The following is a 21,986-nucleotide window of genomic DNA, read 5'->3' as shown; positions in this document are numbered from 1 at the left end:
GTTTAGAGATGTCCAGCGGAGGCCACCTAGGCAGCAACAGTGCCTTTCTTATATAAGAATGAATGGTGTTGCTTCTGTATCAATAGGCCTCATTATTTCCCGCCCCTACTTCAGGCCTGGTCTGGATTGTGCTTACCTTGGCAGTGAGTGAGGTTCAGTCTCTTGTACCCTTGGGGACACTCCAGCTGGCCATTTTCAATTACTGGGGAGGCTAAGGAGTAAAGACATAGATAGGTATCACTGGAGGGCCCTTGGGTTCCTCTGTCACCCATGCTGGGAAGTGGGTGCAGTCTGGAGATCTAGTCCACTCAGCAGCCATGGGACCCCCAAACCATCACCCTAGATGGCTATTCTATCTGACTCTAGCCAGGCTTCTTCTGGTCCACCTTGATTATATGAATAGTGATATTGGGAGAAATAGGCCAGATGCAGGAAGACACAACATGATCCTACTTCTACATGGAATCTACAAAAGATAAGTCCACAGAGGCAAAAATAGTGGACCACAGGGTACCAGGGGCTGAGGTGAGGTAGGAGTAGTTTGTGCAGTTGTTGGTAAAAGAATACAAACCTCAGGTAGATAGGAAGAATACGTTCAACATGGTTATACAACATGGTGACTGTAATTAATAACAATGTATTCTGTACTTGAAAATCACCAAGAGAGTAGATTTTAAGTGAACATGCCGTCACATTAATGCAAACTATAAATGTTTCTGTAATCCTCGTAGCTTTTTAAAAATTTATGACAGTCCTGGGACTGAACTTGGGGTCTGGGCACTGTCCCTGAGCTGTTTTTGCTCAAGGCTAACCCTCTACCACTTGAGCCATAGCTCCACCCAGCTTTTTGGTGGATAGTTAGAGATAAGAGTCTCATAAGCTTTCCTGCCTGGGCTGACTTTGAACTATGATACTCAGATCTCAGCTCTTGAGTAGCTAGGATTATAGGTGTAAACCACCTGTACCCAGCTCACAATTATTCATCAATAGATGCTCTCATCAGGCACATTATAAACCTAAGGCATGATTTATTATTAATCCTAGAAGATATAAATCTATATAGTATAGTCTTTTTGATCCTTTTGGGTCATATGTGATTGGTAATTTTAACCTCATAATCTGACTAATCACATGTTCAAGGCATGTCATCATGAGCAGTATCAGCAATATACTTTTATGATTACTTGCACTTATGCCATTAGTATATTTTGAACCCACTGTTTCTCTACGGGAATTTTGTAGTCACATAACTTTGCAAGGCTTGGATCAGTAAACTATACATTATAAAAGTCCTATAAATGAAGCACTATATTCTACATTATGTGGTAATAAGACAAGGATAAGGGGATACACCACAGTCTCCTGGAACCCTCCTTTACCTGAGAACATACCACATGCCAAACCAGATGTGTGCCAGTCTGGCACACAGACAGACCAGGTGAGGCCATATCCTAGTAAAGTCTAAAGATTTTCTTTAATATTAAAAATATTATTTGAAGTTTTAGTTTATTTTGGTATGTTTACAGAGACAGGGTCCTGCTATATAACCCAGGATACCTCAAACTTTTGCTCCTCCTGCCTGAGACTCTTGAGTACTGGGATTGCAGGCATGAACCACCATTCCTGGTTTTGAAGTGTCAGTGTGGCCTGTTTTTCTCTGGATTTGCATACTTACCGTGGGACATGCCTTAGCAGGCCAGTCTCGTGGAGATAAATGTGGACTGAGACTATACTGGAAGTGAGAGAGAAGATGGGAGTGAGGCTGGGAAACATGCGTGTCCCTGGCACGGGGCCTGGCAGTATGAGCTGAGGACAGAGAGGAGAGAAGAAAAAAAAAAGACATTGTTTGGAGAAACTCAGAAAGCAGGCTGATTAGATGCAGCCCAGGGACATTATGAAGAATAATGCAAGACAATCGCCAGGGGGCTGAGGAGTAACATCCTCGTGATGCTGCTGTTGCAAGGACACGGTGTCCTTTGTTTTTCGATGTTTCTCACAACAATCACTCCATAAGGCAGAGTGGAAGATGAGAGAAGGCACAAAGGCCATGTCTTTTCAGGGAGAGAGAGAGAGAAAGGAGAGGGAGCCAGAGAGAGAGAGAGAGAGAGAGAGAGAGACAGAGAGAGAGAGAGAGAGAGAGAGAGAGAGAGAGAGAGAGAGAGAGAGAGAGAGAGAGAGAGAGAGAGAGAGAAAGACAGAGAGAGAGAAAGACAGAGAGAGAGAAAGACAGAGAGACAGACAGAGAGACAGAGACAGAGACAGAGAGAGGGAGGGAGGGAGGGAGGGAAGGAGGGAAGGAGGGAGGGAGGGGGAGAGGGAGAGAGAGAGGGAGCGAGAGAGGGAGATGGAGAGAGGGACAGAGAGAGAGAGAGAGAGAGAGAGAGAGAGAGAGAGAGAGAGAGAGAGAGAGAAGGAGAGGGAGAGAGAGAGAGAGAGGGAGAGGGAGAGAGAGAGAGAGGGAGAGTCTCAAACAGAGGTAAAGAGACGTGTCAGGAGAATATGGATGAGCCTGAAGGCCAATGCAGCATTGCTGTCAAGAGGGAGTGGAAGTTAGGAAATGTCTTTCCTTCCTCAGTGATCACAAAAGGAGTGGCAGACAGGTTGGCTGTGGCAAGAGGGAAACCAGCTGCTGGCACTTGCAGAAATCCCTGAGAACCTGACATCGTGAGCTGAGCGGAGCCTGCTGTGTTCACTAGGCTGGAAATGTGCTCTTTCTAATACAAAGATTTTCTCCCTTGGTGAAGGGGCTCTGCACTCTCACTGGGTTGGAGACAAAGTACTGTATGGTCAATCAGTACTTAATGAAGGCAGGCTTCCAGAGGAAATAACTGCCAAGCCACTGTCTCCCAACTTTGCTAATAACCCTCACCCCAAACCCTCATCCTAGAGTTCTCCCCACCCTTCCTCACACCTCCCCAGACAGTCTATGAGGGGCTAGTTCCCAGCATCTGTGAAACTGAAGTTCATCATCCAGTCCAGAAAAACCAACCTCCATCTCCTTAGGTGAAAAGGAGTTTAGACAGCAATGTGGCCTGGGTAAGAATCAACAGCCAGTGAGACAGGCAGTTCACAGTGATGGGGGCAGGGCAGGGGAGGGAAGGCCTCTCCTGTGTGCTCCCAACAAGTCCACCTTCTCTGGTCATTTCCTTTCCTAGATAATCATCTTGAATACTCAGAAGAAGGTCAGAAGAACTTACTGGATGCTTGACAAGTGTCCTCACTGTATCTAAGGAACTCTGTCTAGTCCTGCAGATTTGACAAAGGGCACTGTGAAAACCCCATTCTCTAATTCTCTAGGCCCCACACCAGACCAAGGTTGTAACAAGGGTTCAGAGGAGAGCGGAGAGAATGTACCATCAAATATCTGGAGATAAAATGATTAAGCAGTGGTTCTCATGCATTCTTCAAGGCAACACTGGTGAACTTTTTTTCTTGGGGGGGAGGTGCTTTTCAAAAATTATTATCTTTAAGTAGTTGTCCTTATAGTTAGCACTCTGAGTTCCTACAAAGCCAAAGCAACTACCAGGGACCCAATTTGGATCAACTTGAACTCCAGGGCATCTGACCACAAGATGCCTTGATGCAGCAGGTAGGGCAGGCATGAGTAACTTTTCTGGTAAGAAAATGGGGCCATGTGACTTTGGACCTTGATCTCAGCTCTTCTGGTTCCTGAGTTCGGTCTCTGTCCCCCTCTGTTGCATCCCTGTTGCTTGCAGAAAGATAGAGAAAGCCTCTGGCTGCAGTCTGCTCAATCCTGCTAAAATCTTCCTTTAGCTGGGACCCCCAAGGAGGCCCCAGCAAAGGCAAACTAATTACAGAAGACAGTTTTGGCTCCGATTCCATGGGCAGAGCTAGGAGGAGATGGTGAAGACATGTGTTTGGCCACAGGGCTGTTTACAGCTTGCCAATTCCAGCCTGTGATGACAGGTGTCCACAGCAGGGGGATGTGTAGGGTCCTCTCCCCTCCACCCAGGGAACAGATTCACATGGTTGATGAGGCTGAACTTGGTGCCACAGAGGCATGTGAGCAGGATGGAGCCTGGGCTCTTAACTTGTTAAGCTCAGGCAGGTATGCTGGAGAGGAATTTCTACTTGCTTAGTACAAGGTTGGATAAGCTGGGGCAGCCAGACCCATATCAAATTCCTGACTCTACTCAGACTGGTACTGTGACCGGGGACCCATGTTTTTACCCTCTTTTTTTTGAGGGGGTCTGGTCGTGGGGCCTGAACTCTGGGCCTGGGCGCTGTCCCTCAGCTCTTTAGCTCAAGGCTAGCGCTCTACCACTTGAGCCACAGCGCCACTTCTGGCTTTTTTTTCTTTTTGCTTATGTGGTGCTGAGGAATCAAACCCAGGACCTCAGGCATGCAAGGCAAGCACTCTACCACTGAGCCACCTTCCCACCCCTGTTTTTACCCTCTTTTAGCCTGAAGTTTTTCATCTGTAAAAGTGGGGACAGAAACTCAATTTGTATGGTTGTTGAATTAAATTTGTGCAACCCTTGCTCCTCCCCCTGCAAGAATGTTAGACTGAATCTAGCACAATGTCTGGTACAATCCCAGTAGATGCCCTTGTGTTATTCCTTCCTTCCTTCCTTCCTTCCTTCCTTCCTTCCTTCCTTCCTTCCTTCCTTCCTTCCTTCCTTCTTTCCTTCCTTCCTTCCTTCTCTCCTTCTCCCTCACTTCTTTTCTTCCTTCCTTTTCCCTCTTTCTTTTTCCTTTTCTCCATTCTCTCCTTCTTTCCTTTTCCATCCCTTCTTTCCCTTCTCCTTTCTTTTTCCTTCTCTCATCCTTCTTTCTTCCAGCAACAGGCTAAAGGATAGCATGCTGGTCTGCTACCCTGCACAGCTGGATGGATTTGAGCAAGTTACTCAACCTCTCTGAGTCTGGATTTTCTTTTTAGTAAAATGGAGATAAGTCCTTACTCAGTGGCTTAGGGTTATTGTGAACACTAAACAAGCATGTAAACATTTGAGCACAACAGTCATCACACTGTAGCAACAGTCATGTCTCAGATTTGTCTTGGCAGCACTGAGATTTGAACCCAGGGCACTTGTTTGGCTTGCACTCTACCACTTGAGCCATGCCTCTAGTCCTTGTACTAATAATCATAATGTCCATTACCCAGACTTTCTGCCTTTGTGAAACACCAGTGGTTCCACTGTCCATCATCATCAGTGATCATGGACATTCCACTTAAAGATAACTACCTAAAGAAATTTCCTCCACGAAGCACTAAGGCCAGCACCACTACAAACAGTGAGGTGGAGAGGGCTCTGCACAGAACTGTGCTCAGACAGGAGCCACTCCACCAGCCCTGGTCTTTCCTGGAGCCCCCCAGGCTAGAGATGCCACGTGTCATGTGTACCCACCGCTGGGAGGAGTGGGTGCAGCGGGAGGGAGCTAGTTGAGCCTGGGACACGATTCCCAGGAGGCTTCAAGTCCCTTGGAGGAAGCTTTCAGAACATTGGCCCAGCCAAAGGGACACTGGATTTCTTGTGGGTTTTTGTTTTGTTTTTTTTAAGCCCAACAATGGGAATTTTTTCAATTTCAATTCTCTAAGACTGGGTGTCTCCCCAGAACCCCACCCAAGCACAGCTGTTCCCCAAACTGGGGTCCCACAATTTAGCAAATGTCTAAGCCAATACAGCAAAAGCTACAAATCACAGTGTGGCTGGAAGCAGGGGTTTGGAGTAGATGGGCCTTCTTTTGTAAGATGGACATGGTAGCCCCGGCACCTGGAAACATCATTAGGATGCAGCGCAATGAGAAAGCACTTAGCATGGTACCTGGCTCAAATAAGCAGTTACTAATGATAACAACGGTGCTGCTGTGATTTCCCCTTGGGTCCACATTATTCTCAGATCTCCAATCCTCCATGGTGCTGGCATCACAGAAGTACTCCTGTAATACTTCTAGTGGGCCAGAGTAAGGGCCAAAGAAAGGAAAACATTCTTTCTGTTGAGTTTCAAGGAACTCCTCAAACATGTATGCAAACCCTCAAAAGGCCAGTCTCTTCCTCACCTCCTTTGGGAAGCCTGTTTTGGCAAATATACCACTTGCCATGTGGAGCTCAGGACTTCTAGGTGCAATGTATTTTCTTGCTGGCTACCTGCAACTTTGCATGTCTCTTAAGCTGTTTCAAGTTAAACTAGCTGTTTACTAGAAACATCCATGCTTCTATTTTTTTTCCTCTCTAGAATCATATGGAATGAACCTACTCACTTTTGCCTCTGGCAGTTGTTTCTTTCTTTCTTCTTTCCTCCTCCCTCCTCCTCCCTCCTCCTCCTCCCTCCTCCTCCTCCTCCTCCTCCTCCTCCTCTTCCTCCTCCTCCTCCTCCTCCTCCTTCTCCTCCTCCTGCTGCTGCTGCTGCTGCTGCTGCTTGCTCCTGCTCCTTCTTCTTCTTTTTGTGGCAGGAGTGGGATTTGAACTCAGGGCTTCACGCTTACTTGGCTTACTTGCTTAACTGACATTCTACCATTTGAGCCATGTCTCCATCCTTACTAATTATTTTTTGCTAACTATTTTGTGGATGAAATCTCAAGATTTTTCTGCCTGGGCTGACCTTGGACCTCAATTCTCAGGAACTCAGCCTCTTGAGTAGCTAAGATTGCAGGTGTGAACCTGGTTTAGTGCAGTTCTTTGAACATCTCTTAATTGTTAGGCTGGGCTACATATTGCTAATCTGCCTGTGTGTTGGATCCAGTCTTAACAGGAATTGTCCTTTATGCACAAGTAACTTATGAAATGCATTTAACATGCAACCTCTTGGCAACAAAATTCAAGTGCAGTCCCCTGAGTTTGGTATCCCTCAAGCAGGCCCAGCTCTCCCTAGAATACCTTCATCCTTCCGTACTGTGTGACCTTGAACAAGTTCCTAAGCCTCTCTGAGCTGCATTTTCTTCATTAAGACCTTTAGCTTGGGGTTGGAGAAGTGGTTCAGGTGGTAGAGCAGTAGCCAATAGGTAAACGCATCAAATATAGAATTTGAGTCCTGTGTTAGACAAAAAAAGGCCTTTAGTTTACAGGTTGTACATACTGAATGAAACAATGCAAGAAATGTCAAGCTAAGTATAAAAGTTCAGCAAAAAATTGGCAGTCTTCTTGTTTTAAGGAGGGGAAGATTCAGAATTCCTTAAAGGAGTGAGAGAATCAGCTTTTCCTGGAGATATAAGGAGGGGCCTGGGATCTGAAGTGAATTAATCCTAGGCCAGACAGACAGAAAGAAGATCTTGTGGCAAACAGCTGGAGGCCACCACTATAGGCATTGAGCCATGTGCCAGCTCTATCCTTTCCAGCAAAGGAGCCTTGGAGTTAACACAGCTAGTGCCAAGCCTGATGGGACACTTGCCAACTTTCTAGCAACTCAGATGTCTGTCTTATATAGAAACTCAAATGTGGCCTCAATTAATGTAGCTCTTGAGCTCGGTGCATTCCCAGATACTAGCAGGGGCACTGGAGAGGCTTTGATAACTCCCAGGGTTAGGAAGATCGAGCCAGGAAGAAGTCCTGGAAGGCCAGTAGGGGACATACTGCAGCTCTCACTCAGAGGGGAGAGGAAGGAAGGTCTAGACTGAACCCATAGCCATTTCCATGGGGAAGGGTAGTCTGGAATTCTGGAAGAGAGGATTTTCCTGTACCTTGCAACTAAGACCTCCAGGCAGTCTTTTCCCATGATAGAAATAACAGTGTTCTGCATGATCTCCTTCAACTTGTGGCATAGAGCATGAAAGCCTAACACACATGGGGGACATCATGAAGTCACATGGCTTCCAGACTGCCCACACTATTGTACTCATCATAACCTGATTCTGCTAGACCACTTGCTGGACAAGACAAAGCCTTCCCTGAGAGGCAAATCCCATCTCACCAGATGAGAAACAGAAGCAAAGCTACAATAGTGGAGAATGTGCTAGAACTTAGAAGTCCTGCTTCTTGCCAAGCATCTCCCCAACCCACCCCAGAAGCTCATCCTTTCATCACCTGATCTTGCATAGCAACTTGCTTGTCATGCCTACTTAAAGAAACACCACCCCCCCCCCCGCCCCGCCAGCCTTAGGCACCGGTGTCAAGCTAGATGTCTGGCACATGGTCAATACAAACAAGGTTTACCCACATTGTGTGCCCTTCCCTCTACAGTGCCCAGCTGCGCTTTCATGTGTTTCAAATGTTTACGTTACCCAGCTCTTTGTTATTTCTTGCTCAGGATGTTGGAATGTCTGACATTCCAGGGTCTGTGCCCTGGTGCCCATCCTGCTGAGCTGTGTTGAACATAGTGGGAGAGGGATCATAGAAAAGGAGGCTACTACCTAGGAGATGTAGAGGCAAGGGCTGAGACTTGAGGGGTGTCCAGGGATGCATCTGGTATTCTGCACCCTCACATGCAGATAGAGTACCCTGACCCATGGGACTCTGCTCCCACACCTGTTATCACTAGGTACCAGGCCCTGCTTGGACAAAGCTGGTCAATTTTATTGGGAGCAAGTTCCTTGATTATCTGGAGAGTTAAGCTGATGAGACTGACACAGCCTAGATCAGGAATGGGGCATATGGGCTGGCGTGAAGCCTTTGAAGTGCAAACACTTATCTTTTCTTCTGTTCCCAACTTGTGAATAAGGATTCTCTCATGCTCAGAATCAGTCTCCTGTGCCCAGCTCTGGCTGAGGGGACCAGGCCTGGCATCTTTCACTGCCAGTAGCTGTCCTTGCTGCATCTCTGCATCCCTGATAAGCCCCCTGGTCCTGCACAGGCAGAAGCACATGTTTCTGCTAGAATGCCACAAGCAGAGGATGTGATATTTAAATGAGGAATCTAGGTTGGCTTTGATTTTAATGTCCACTAACATCACCAGATGTTCATGGAGACGAGAGACTGACACCCTCCCTCCCCCCAGCCAAGGACCCTGCAGGACTCTCCATACTACTTTCCCTCTGGCATATGTCAACAGCTCTGGATCATGCTTGGTGGCCAAACCTCAGACATCTCAGGGCCTAAACCCTGGGTGGGAGGTAGAACTCAGCACTGAAGCAAGATTTTGGTGAGGTCACTTTCAAAATCCTGCTTCTTAGCCACACTCCACAACTTCATGCCTTGGCCACAGCTGAGCCCAGTCTTGCCCTCCATTGTTCCCCAGACTCCAGAGGCAACATCATGGCAGCCCCCAAGCTTCAAGACAAGAAGAGAAACTCCTAAGGCTGCTCGGCAATTGCATTTTGGATGAGCCTTCACCGTTCCCTGCTGTCCCCAGGCAAGTCAGCACCTTGGCCAGCAGCACTAAGTCCTGGATGCTCCCAAGAGGCCATTCAACGGACTTGGGAGACCTGATCCCACCTAATGCTTCTGATATGCCTACCTTCCTTTAGGAGAGCCCAGCTTGGGCAGGGCCCAACAAGAGATGGATGTTACACTATAGAAATGTTGCTCACTTTCCTGGCCTCACCTGCAAATGCAATTTCCTTGAGTAGCTAACACTTCCCCATCTTGACTGTCCATCATTCTTTAAAAAAAAAATTTGGGGGGGCTGGGAAGGTGGCTCAGTGGTAGAGCGCTTGCCTTGCATGGCTGAGGCCTTGGGTTCGATTCCTTAGCACCACATAGCAAAAAGAAAAAAGCTAGAAGTGGCGCTGTGGCTCAAGTGGTAGAGCACTAGCCTTGAGCTGAAGAGCTGAGGGACAGCGCCCAAGCCCAGAGTTCAGGCCCCATGAACAGACCCCCCCCAAAAAAATTTTTTTTGCCAGTCCTGAGGCTTGAACTCAGGGCCTGGGCATTGTCCCTGAGCTTCTTTTGATCAAGGATAGCACTCTACCACTTGAGCCTCAGTGCCACTTCTGGCTTTTTCTGTTTATGTATTGCTGAAGAATCAAACCCAGGGCTTCAAGCATGCTAGGCAAGAACTCTAAAACTGAGCCACCATCCCAGCCCTCCCTATTCATTCTTCAGATCTTATCCTGGATGTCCTCTACTCTGGAAAGCTTTCCTGGGTTTGCCATCCAAGCTAGGGTCCTATTCCTCACAATGCACAGAAGCACCATATCTAAGGGAATTACTCACACCTTAGCTTTTTATGCTTATCAAGATGGTTCTGGAAAAATAGGAGGAATCATTTATTTTCTAATTTGTACCCAGGTGCTCCATGCCTCATGAGTGCCTCATCCTACTATTGTGGGTCTGCACAGCACTTAGCACTTGTCTAACCACTGCACTAGCCTTTTTGTTTCTGATGTCCACCAACTGTCTATGCCCCCATTCCTAGAGTAGACTGTAACCCTGAAGAGGGGAGGCACTCTGCCATTGCTTCCTCCTGTGTCTGCTCAGGCACTGCTCACCATGGGTACTTCAAATGCATCTTGGTCAATGTAAATATTTGTTGGCTAAACAGAATGTGAGATTTAAAAAAGTACAAAGAATTAGCCTGACAAGAAGAAGGAAGAAAAACAAGGAAAGAAAAAAAAAACACTGAAAAATGTCTTTGGCCTACAGGGGAGATAGTGAGTAGAGTGATGTGTTGGTCCATTTTCCTTTTTTCAGGACAACTTTAACAACAGTAATAAAGATTATAATGATAGAGCCAGATGCTGGTGCTCACACCTACAATCCTAGCTACCCAGGAGGCTGAGATCTGAGGACTGTGGTTCCAAGCCAGCCTGGCTGGGAAGTATGCAAGACTTATCTCCAATTAATTACCAAAAAGCTGGCAATGGTGCTGTGGCTCCAAGTGGTAGAGCACTAGCCCTGAGCAAAAAAGCTCAGGGACAGTGCCTAAGTCATGAATTCAAGCCCAAGGACCAGCATATACAACACAAAATCATAATAATAGTACTACCCAAGGGAGAATGATGGAGGAAAGGGGAGATTGATTATAATACCTTGTTTACATGCACAGAAATGTCACAGTGAAATTTTCCTTGTTTAACTAAAGTAAATAAAAAATATTATAGTTCAGCCATTCCTTACTGTCCACAAACAATTGGTTTCAGGACCCATGGCATCAAGATCTGTGGATGTCTCTTATATCAAATGGTATATCTCTGCAATCCTCTTGTATTCTTTAAATAATCTCAAACTGATTATTATATGTATATGCCATGCAAGCAGGTATTATTCAGTATTGTTGTGGAACAATGACAAGCAAGCAGTCTGCATAGTACAGATGCAGCCTTTTCAGGCTCAAGCACAAAGGACTCATGGGAGGTAAGAGGTGAACAACTCAAATGTGAGTGCCAGAGAAAGAGAGAAGATTTGCACAATGGCAGGAGGTTGTAAGAGCTGTGACCACACATCACTTCCTCTGTGGATTCAGTATAGTGTTCAATGTGAGGTACATTCAAGCTTTAGTTTTTGGAATTTTCTGGATTTTTTTCAAACACTTTTGATCCACTGTTGATTGCATGAGCAGATACAGAACTGCAGATACAGAGGACCAGCTGTAATAGCTACTGTACACAGGGCTTCCATTTAAGTTCTGCAGCAGCCTGTGAGGTCTGTAGTGTTGCCTCCCTGGGCCAGACTTCACAGGTGAGAAGCTAGAGGGCAGAATGGAGTCTGGAGTCTGGTCTCTAGTACATGTCAGATGCTCAAGCCTGCATGCTGAATACTAACTACCCTGTACTTCTTTATCAAAACCTTATTACCCTGCAAAACCATGTGTACTTTATTTTCTGTGGCTACAGCTCCATTGCTGAGTCTGATGATAGGAACAGCCCTGTTCCTCCCACCTTTGGGCTCTGATCCAGGCACCCCTCCCCAAACTGTCTCACTGAGCTGACTACTGACAGGCAAGAGGAATCCATGCCAGGTCCAGGAATAAAGCCTAAAGGGAAAGACAGGCTGTGTGGTCAGAAGCAATACTGAGGCATAGGCTCCTGTTCATCCCTCCTAGATGTCAGATTAAGACCTCTGAGAACAGTAGGAATGAAACTTTTTTAAAATCTGCAATAGGTGTCTTATTTATTAAATAGATTTGAGAGAATGCTAAGGGATAATTTAGCCTGAGTTGCTTCAAATTTGAAGCTACAGTCACACTTGGACCAATGTCCAAGTGACTCTGGAATCAGTTGGTATTCAGATAAATGATTCTATCGCAATAAAATCAACTTTCACAGTCACATAGGTAGCATTGTTTTTCTAAGTGAGATGCTAATATTTATGGTGAGGAATCCAAACACAAAAAGTCCATATACACAGAAACATAATTTCAGTAATTATAAGAATTATATTCCCAACAACTGAGGAGGGAAGGGATAGTAGGGGAAAAACAAAGGAGGGGGTAACAATGCTTGATAAGAAATGTGCAAATTACCTTACTCATGTAACTGGAACCCCTGTACAGTATCTTTACAATAAAAAATAAATAAAAGAATGATATTCCCAACAACTAATATTTCCTGAATAATGTATGTCCTCTACTTTGTACTGAATATATTCTTTTGCTTTATCAGCACAAAGTCAGATGAGATAGTTTGAACTAGGTGATGAAAATAAATAATGAAACACTTGATGAAGTGAACAACTGGGTTCCTGAATGGACCTTTTATGTTTTGCTCACCCATAAATCCTCAGTGATTGACATATATGAGGCATCTGGTAAGGATTTGCTGAATGAATGAATGTTGGTTTTTTCCCATACCCTCCAAAAGAAGGCAGGAGCTTGGGGATCTCGCATCTTAAAACCGAGGATATTCTAAAATGCTCAACCCCAAGTCAGAGATCAAGGAGCAGGAAAGAGATGAGAACACCTGATTGACCACCATCCCACCCAAAGGAGAGAAGGAAGAAACACTGGGTCACCAAATCAAGACTGCTGGACCGCTGAACTAGGCACTGATGGCTTACATCACCAGTGATCTGAGGATCACTGAGATCTGAGGATCTGAGGACCCAAGATCTGAGGACTGTGATTCAGAACCAGCCTGGGTAGTAAAGTCCATGATGCTCTTATCTCCAATTAACCATACACAAAAACAAAAAACCAAACCAGAAGTAGAGCTGTGGCTCAAAATGATAGAGTGCTAGACTTGAGCAAAAAAATCTCAGAGACAGTGCCTACACTCTAAGTTAAACCCCACAACCAAAACCAAAACTAAAACCAAAACCAAAACAAAACAAAACAGAAACCCACTGGATGCCTGAGTCCTGGGCAGGAGTGTATTTGAGAGGGTGGAGGAGGTTCATCAGCAGGCACAAGAGGCAGCAGCCCCTCATAGACAGTCAAGCAGTGAAGAGGCTCAGGCTGCTGGACACAGGAGCTTGATAGAGGCTCCCTCAAGGCAGATCTGGAACACCTAGGTGGTTCACCAGTCTGTTTCACCTACCTGGTCTTAGAAACCTTCCACCTTAATGAGAGCACTCACCTGGTCTAGGAGGACACAGGGCACATGAGGTCACCCCCCAGAAGGCTCCCACACTGCCACAACAGTCTTCCTGTGTAGTTAGCTCCAGCAGAGGGTCAGCACACTGGAAAAGAGGCCATGGACACCTGTGACACCTTACCCCCACCATTTTTTCCTCTTGTTGTACACAAGATATCCCAGCAAAGTCCAGGACATAGAACTTACCCCCACACACACACACACAGTGCCAGAGAATGCCACTCCCCAGGCTGGGGAGAAGTGTTTGGCTAATGTAATGGAAGGAAGCAGAGAAGGCTGCATCCATTGTATCATACCCTAATTGTGTTGGAGGGTTCACCCGAGACACATGATCTGCTCTGTGTAATCTACCACCTTCTGAGTCCATTAACAGTTCTTAGCCAGGCTCCCAAAGGATGAGATTTCCTCCATCAACCTCCAGAGAACTGAGGGGCCACCCCAGTGAGAGCTCTCCCAATGAGTGGGATCCCAGGCCAAAGCTGGGGGGGATCTGAGACTCGGATCTTTAGCTTTTGCCTGTATTTCTTCCAGTCCTCTAACCTCAAAAATACCAACTGCAACAAGTAAAGCCATCATGAGTCTGTTCTAGCTCCTGTCCTTGGGAACTTAGCCAACAGGAGCTGAGGATGCCTCCGGGGAAAACAGAGCACCTCTGATATTTGGATCACCTGGGCTATGTTTTTTTTGTTTTTGTTTTGGTTTGGTTTGTTTTGGTCGGTTATGGAGCTTGAACTTTGGGCTGGGCACTGCCCCTGAGTTCTTCAGCTCAAGGCAAGAGCTCTACCACTTGAGCCACAGCACCACTTCTGGTTTTCTGGTGATTTATTGGAGATCAGAGTCTCATGGACTTTCTTGCCTGGGCTGGCTTTGAACCATGATCCTCAGATCTCAGTCTCCTGAGTAGCTAGGATTACAGGCATGAGCCACTGGTGCCCGGCTCATTCCACATCTTTGTGGCACAAGTTGAGAGACTAGAAATTAAACTCCCAGGTTGTAGGCTCAGTTCTTAGGTAGTCAGGATTTTCTGAGACCAAACTCAGGCTGGTGACAGCTCCTTTGGCAGGGGACTTCCTCTATCCTCTCCTGTATGCCTGGTACTGACAGGGACTATGTGCAGCCCAGTTAGGAGGCCCTGCCTCTTCACACTCGGCCCTTTGTCTGCCCTGGTTTTCTTCTCTGGGAGATGAGAGAATGTGAGGTCATATTCCATAAGAACAACAAAGGAGAGAGAAGAGCAGAGTGCATGGTGGTCACTGTTCTGTTCTGGAAGCCCCTAGGACAGAGGCTGGGGGAGGGAGATGCATTCTCACCTGTCCATTCACAGTATTCAGGTAACATCGGCCCAGGAGTCCCTGATGCCCGGGCACCACGGGGGGAGGTGGCCGAGGAGGCTCTCCCGCCCGAGCAGGAATGCTGTTACTGTCCCAGTGGCTGTAGCTGGTGCTGGCAGGAAGTCGGTTTGGGGGTCTAGTTTCCACACTGTTCTCCTCTGGGGCCCTGTCGGCCTCTCCTCGCACCCGTGCCACCTGATGGATCTGCACAGATGCCTCAGGTGGGTGGTTAATGTGCACCTTCACCAAGGAGGGGTTCACGGAGGCTGTACACAAGGGCTGGGGTCAGAGCTGGGAAACATACGCCACCCTCACTCTACCCCACCTCCAAGAGTGCTGACAGCGCTAGGCCAGGTAGTCATGGGCAGTGTGTGTCCTCCAAACTTCCCTGGCACTCTTGTGTTCTGTAGTTGAAACCCCAGAGAAATCCCCCATGGGGGACAAGATGAGTCATAAACTCCTTCACAGGAGGCCCCTTAGTATAAAGTCCAATGGCATTGTGATTTGTTACTCAGAGCCTTGAGCAATAGCCCTGACCCCTGCCTGGTCCTCCTCAATGCCTTTGCCCACGCCAGTCCTCCCCTCTGCTGAGCCAAACGCCGCCCATGGTCGAGGGCTCACTGCACCAGTCACGGAGCCTTCCCAGAGTACTCCAGGCTCAGGGGTCCCTCCATCTCCCAACTCCTACAGAATTGTGTTCTTTTGGTTGGTTGCTTGCTTGCTTTTTTTCAACTTTAATTTGGGACTTACTAACAGAAGCCAGGGAAAATGAAATGTATGTTGAAATCCAACTTCCATCCATCCTTCCTCTTTCTACTGCCCAGGACTGTGGATTCCCTGAGGGCAGGATGCTGCCTGTTTCCTGCTTGACTTCCCCATCACAGGATAAGGACAAAAACTTGGGATGAAATTCAGATGGAAGGGGGAAAAGAAATGTAGGAAATGAAATGGAGCCTTGTGGGTAGAGGAAGAAGAGGGAGTCTGACAGTGAAGGACGAGCTGGAGACACTTCCCTGCTCCTGTCCAGCATAGCAGGGCTGACCAGCTATCCTACCTGGTACTCCCCCCAGGCTCCTGGCTGAACACTCACCCAGCTGATTGGAGAGAGGCAGCGTGAAGGTGGACCGATGCAGGGGGCTTTCCAGTAGGGCCCTGTGGTGGGATCTGCTCCCTGGAGACTCCCTGTCCTGCTGTGAGGCAGGCAGGTGGCAGAACTTCCCAGTAGAGTTGGCAGGGCACCAGCACTCATCCCGGCCGATGCAGCGGCCTCCATTCAGGCAAGGGATCTGACAGAAATCTATAACATCAACCCCCAAGTGCCATCAATCTTGTGGCCAGCTAGTTACAACAGAGAAGGGAGGAGGACAGGACACCAAATCTAGATGGCTTAGGGACTCCAGCACCCCCTGAAATGCAGGGACTTTCCATGAGGCCACACAGTGAGAAAGGGGCAGATAACAACCAGCTCCAGCCTTTCTAGAAAAAGCCCTTTCATGTTTCTTCTTTATAGTAACCCAGGACACCAGGCATTGACATTATTAACTCCCTATCTTCTCTGTCGAAAGGTGTGTAATATGCCTAGAGCCACACAGCCATGTTGTGACAAGGCTGAAGAATCAGCTCTCCAGGTAATTGGGAACACCTCATGGAATCCGCTCCCCTCCCACCCCTAATCCATACAAGAACAGTGACTTTATTCCTAGAAAGGATCCAAGGCAAGCCTGTCCCTGTGGCCACCCCAACTTCTCAGGACCAGATGGAAACCACCACAGCGGAAAAGAGACTCACAGATACGGAAGCCAGACTTGGGGTCATGGCCCCGGCCACCCTGGCTGTACAGGGTGGTGGTGTCGCCCCGCTCACAGCTGTTGGCACAGTGCCCATGGGCACAGGTCTGCTTACAGATGGTAGGAGTGAAGACAATCTTGATCTTCTTTATTTTCTCTGTGAGGTTCAGTCCTGTAGAGAGAGGACTTGTGTCCAAGAGGTAGGGATGAAAGGCACTGCCATGGGACCGAGGTAAATCCAGCCATGCCCAGGGCATTCTCTGAGTACCTTCTGGATGCCATGTCTGTGATGGGACACAATCACACCTTCGAGAAGCCCACAAATAATTAGCTTCTAAGTTCACATTTGGTACATGTTAATTCTTAATCTTCTTGATGACTATTACTTAGGTGGAGCCATTCAAAAGGAACACTTTCATGATTAACATAGGTGAATATTCAGTAACTTTCACATATTCCAACCTAATATTTCCACTTTACAATTAGATTGAAGGTCAGAGATATTTGGGGTGCCTTATGTCATAGCCAGCAAAGGGCCATGCCTGGGCTTGAACCTAAGATCAGGGAATGAGATAAAGCTCAGGTTGGCTAAAGAGGATGATAATGGTGCTCACTTCAGCAACACATATACTGAAATTGGAACAATACAGAGAAGATTATCATGGCCCCTGCACAAGGATGACACACAAATTCATGAAGTAGTCCATATTTTAAAAAAGAGACAGAGAATGATCATGATAATGTCCAGTTAAAGACAGGTTTGGGGCCTGGTTTGCCCCTGGTTTGCTTTGGATCAGACACTTTATCTGGTAGGGAAACCATTGAAAAACTTCCCAGCAAGATATCACAGATATATCAGTGTGGAAGGACTACTGATAGGCAGAGTAGACTGGGGGCAGGTGAGGTCGTTTCATTTAGTAAGGATAATGGCAATACAAAACAGAGATTTACGAATTCAATATGGGGATCCCAGGGAGGAGAACAGAGCCAGAAGGTTGAGGAGGGAATGGAAGGCAGGAAGTAGAAAAAGTATGTAGACCATGGGTCCAAGAAGCTTGTCCGTGCAGGGAGAAGGTGGCAGGAGCTAGTTCCCAGTATCTGTAAGCAGATTAAGGAGGGCAGGCTTAGAGGAGCTGCTCTGAGAAGCAGTAGAGAGAGGATGTTCTAACAGAAAGAAGGTAACAACACCGTGTGTCATGATGAGAATACAGAAATGGTGATCTTTTCCTAGCAGTAGAAGTCAGTGTTACAGAAACAGTTGGCAGTGTTGAACCAAGAAGGTTAGAGTTTAAAGGAAGAATGAGGAAGAGGCACCTGAGCTGGGGGTTGAAAATCATACTTGTTTATAAAGTGAGCCAAGGCATAATAGGATAACAGGCAGAGACAGAGCAGCTAAGGTCCTAGAGTACTAAGTGATCAAATTCAGATCACTTATTTTGGCACCCCTGAAGTTTGACACAAAGCAACTGCTCAAATCATATTGCCACAGCTCCACTTCCAGCTTCTTGGTAGTTAACTGGAGATAAGAGTCTCACAGACTTTCCTGCTCAGCCTGGTTTCAAACCATGATTCTCAGATCTCAGCTTCCTGAGTGCTTAGGATTATAGGTGTTAGTCACTACACCTGGTTACTATTATTTTTGCTTGTTTATTTTCTTTCTTCTGTGCTGGGAATTGAATCCAGGGCCTTGCACAATTTAGGCAAGTGCTTTCATATGTATCTACAGACCTACCCTTTCAGAAGCTGTCTGTTGATTGGCCGAAGGAATGAGGGACAAAATGGCAACTCAATTCCTCACAAAGAGTGGAGAGAAAGCAGAGGTGGAATGGAGAGTGGTCTAGAGGTTTAGATATTCTTCTCCTTTAGGCCCTGAGGCAGAGCACCTTACCCCAGGGGGATGAGCGATTGTCCAGATGTACTGCCTGCCCAGTGCCATCTCTCTGTTCAAGACCCAGTCCTGTGGGCAGAGCATTGGAAGTCAGATGGCCATTGGCAGCAATGGCTGGGTAACGTCGGATGGTCCGAGACAGCCCCATGTGCTGCTGGGGAGGGCGTGTCTGGCTGAGCCCACTCAGGGTCCTGTGAAGACAAGCATGGCACCAGAGTTTACATCCCAGGAGCAGTGTGTCTCTGTGGCTTCCTTCATCTGGCTACCCATCTCCCCACCCATGTGTGGTTGACTCCTGGACTTGGAGGTGCCCAAGACAGGAGGATGAAGGCTGACCAGCCATCTGTAGAGGGAAGGCTTTCTTCTATGTGCAATACCCAAGCTTTTGCTATACTATTCTGGGCAAGTTTCTCAGCCTTCTGAGCCTCAGAACCTTTGACCTTTTAACCTTTTTTTTTTTTTTAGGACCTTTGACCTTCTAAATGATAGACTGTTCTGAGTAGCTTTGACATTCTGAGTCAAATCACTGACAGACTAGCTCCTATCCTGAAACCAAAGCCCAGGCCTGCCCTGTCATTTCTTGTTTTGTTTTTTTTTCCTCTGAAACTGAGACTTAAACTTAGTATCTGACCTTTTGCTTATTGGCTGGTGCTCTACCACCTGAGCCATGCCTCCACCCCATGTCATTTTTTTGTCGGTCATGGGGCTTGAACTCTGGGCTTGGGCGCTGTCCCTGTGCCCTTCAACTCAAGGCGAGCATTCTACCACTTGAGCCACAGCGCCACTTCCAGTTTTCTAGTGGTTTATTGGAGATAAGAGTCTCACAGACTTTCCTGCCTGGACTGGCTTTGAACCATGATCCTGAGATCTCAGCCTCCTGAGTAGCTAGGATTACAGGCATGAGCCACCGGCTCCCATGTCATTTAATGTAATCCTTTATGCATTTGTTGTGGAATAGATGCTCTCAACAAATAACTATTCACAGATCATTCAGAATCTCCCTCATTTAATTTTATTGTAAATACTATAATCATGAATTCACTATTCATGAGCCCAACACAGCAATACTTTTGTCTATTTTCTTTCTACCTTTGTTCACACACACGATTTTATGCTATTATCATCACGTATACATACAATTTAAATGGACTTTTTTCCCACTTAACATTAGATCATGCTTTATACAATTCCCATGAGGGTCAATCTACAGATTACTCACAACTTAGATGCTGCATATTTAGATTGCTTTAAAAATTTTAACTGTGGACGTGTGTGTGTGTGTGTGTGTGTGTGTGTGTGTGTGTGTGTGTGTGTGTGTGTGTGTGTGTGTGTGTGTGTGTGTGTGTGTGTGTGTGTGTGTGTGTGTGTGTGTGTGTGTGCTGGGACCTGAACTTAGGGCCTTACACACTTGCTTGAGTTTTTCACTTAAGGCTGGCACTCTACCACTTGAGCAACACCTCCACTTCCAACCTTTTGCTGTTTAATTGGAGATGAGTTGCTCATATTTGCTTGACTCCTTTGGCTTCAAACTGAGATCTTTAGATCTCAGCTTCCTGCATAGCTAGGATAATAGGTGTGAGCCATCCAAACCCGTTTATGTTTTAAGATAAACTTCTCCCTGCAGTCATGGACATTAATTCAGACATAAGGAAACCACTCAGACATAAATAGTAACTACTCCTTGGAAATAACAGTGCTTGAATACATTTATGTATAAACATGTTTAACCACAGTTTGAAATTTTATGGATATCTAGATTTAGAGATTTTTTTTAAACAAATGATATGTACTGTGTAAAGTAAAAATAAATCATGAAATCAAAATAAATCTCTATTCTTCCCAGAAATTCCATTTCATAGATAAGGGAACTGAGGCTCAGCCAAAGCATGGCAAAAGCTCAAGGTGATTGTGAAGAAAGATACAGAAATTCTAGAAGCCTCAGGGAAAGCTAGACTTCAGCTGATGCTTAAGGGATGGGTGAGTAAGATTTCAAAAGCCCAAAGTGTAGAGGAAGGAGACTTTCCAGATAAGAAAGTACCGAATGGAGAAGAGGAAAGGGAAGGAAACATTAGCTATTAAGTTTGTACCAGCTTGCAGGCATCATGCTAAGTGCTTTACGTATCTTTTACTTGATCCAACAACTCCCTGATCAAAAACCTCTGTTTGGCCCAAACCAGCTTAAACAAAGTAAAGAGACAAATGATCCAACAGGAAAAATATGTGCAATCATGTCACAGACAAAAGATGAATCTGCATAATATCTTAAGAAATAGAAAAGACAGAGGCTACCAGCTCTAAAAGAAAAAACCCCAGCCAGGCTCCAGTGGCTCACGTTTCTAATCCTAGCTACTCAGGAGGATGAGATATGAGGATTGTGGTTCTAAACCAGCCTGGGTAGAGACTCTTATGTCTAATAACCAGCTAACGGCTAGAAGTGGAGCTGTGTCTCAACTGGTAGCATACTAGCCTTGAACAAAAAAACCCAAGCTGGAGCTCAAGGCCCTGAATGCAAGCCCCAGTACCAGCACAAAAACAAAAGCAAAAACAAAACCCTCAAGGGATATGAATAAATGGCTTACAGAAAACAAACATTTATTTCAACTTAGGGAAATATGTTCAATCTTCTTCCTTATAAGAGATTGTAAATGAGAACTATGAGACAGCATGTTTTACTCCATCTGACTAACAAAATTCTGTGCCCTCTCAGGCCCTCTCAGATGTTGCTGGCAGGAGTGTAAGTTGACACAACTCTTACAGAGAGCAAGTGAACAATGTCCTCTTGCAGCATAGTGCATGTGATTCCACCATTAAAACTACAGATAAACCTACTGTAGTGGGCATTGGACCCTGCCCAGATCCATTTTATTGCTGGTACATTCCCAGCAGCTGCAAGGACAGTAGCTAAAGGTTATACTTATGACTTCTGAGTCCTGCTATTGGCCAATGAGAACCATGTGACAAGATCCTCCTATCACCATGGCCATACCACCAATGACTATCTCAAAAGGGAAGATCAAAGGCCCTAGACCTGTTGTGTCCAGGTGAAACAACTTCAGAAGCTCTGAATTCAATCAGCTCAAAGCTTGATTTCCTGGGAAGTCCATCCTTGCTTGTCTTTCTCCACTATTCCATTCTTCTGTCCTTTCTCCCTTAGTGCTCCCCCAATAAGCCACATATACCCAAATCCCACCTCTAGGGACTTCAGCTAAGACACCTACAAATGGTCACACTGATACCTAAAAAAGATTATTCATTCATTGCAATATTGTTTTGAAATAGAGTATTTTGTACAGAATAGAAACAATCCAGTGTTCTTGAGTAGAAGATTGGTTAAACAAGGATCTGAGCACAGAATGGATTAAAGATGGCTGGAAACAGAACTGGCTCCTCACTTCTGTAAGGAATGATATTCAAGACACATTGAAATGTGAAAACACAACAGTCTAAATCTCACCTACAGACTGTTTTTATCTAGGCTGTGACTTAGCAATGTTCTCTTTCAAACTTTTTTTTTCTTTTTGGTCGGTTGTGGGGCTTGAACTGGACCTCAGCACTGTCCCTCAGCTCTTCAGCTCAAGACTAGTGCTCTACTACTTGAGCCACAGCGCCCTTCTT

The 21,986-nt window shown here is 46.1% G+C and overlaps 1 protein-coding gene and 1 non-coding gene across 5 annotated transcripts in view; one reads left to right on the top strand and one right to left on the bottom strand.

The window, feature by feature from the left end:
- Ltbp2 (latent transforming growth factor beta binding protein 2) overlaps positions 1-21,986 on the bottom strand; it is a 102,395-nt gene that overhangs the window by 40,646 nt on the left and 39,763 nt on the right. For all 4 annotated transcript variants that reach the window (XM_070030062.1, XM_070030071.1, XM_070030080.1 and 1 more), the window contains 6 exons: positions 18,372-18,562; positions 16,485-16,655; positions 15,787-15,993; positions 14,676-14,962; positions 13,348-13,450; positions 137-211 (listed from right to left, as the gene is read on the bottom strand). In XM_070030062.1, coding sequence (XP_069886163.1) covers positions 137-211; positions 13,348-13,450; positions 14,676-14,962; positions 15,787-15,993; positions 16,485-16,655; positions 18,372-18,562 — 1,034 coding nt within the window. The remainder of the gene's footprint in view (positions 1-136; positions 212-13,347; positions 13,451-14,675; positions 14,963-15,786; positions 15,994-16,484; positions 16,656-18,371; positions 18,563-21,986) is intronic.
- LOC138835705 (U6 spliceosomal RNA) lies at positions 17,090-17,196 on the top strand. The gene has a single exon (XR_011374704.1). It is a non-coding gene; the product is annotated as a U6 spliceosomal RNA (small nuclear RNA).

Source organism: Dipodomys merriami, unplaced genomic scaffold (assembly GCF_024711535.1).
Source record: "Dipodomys merriami isolate MVZ:Mamm:240054 unplaced genomic scaffold, mDipMer1.0.p SCAF_1, whole genome shotgun sequence".
Taxonomy (NCBI): domain Eukaryota; kingdom Metazoa; phylum Chordata; class Mammalia; order Rodentia; family Heteromyidae; genus Dipodomys; species Dipodomys merriami.
This window is presented reverse-complemented; position numbering and strand designations above follow the sequence as displayed.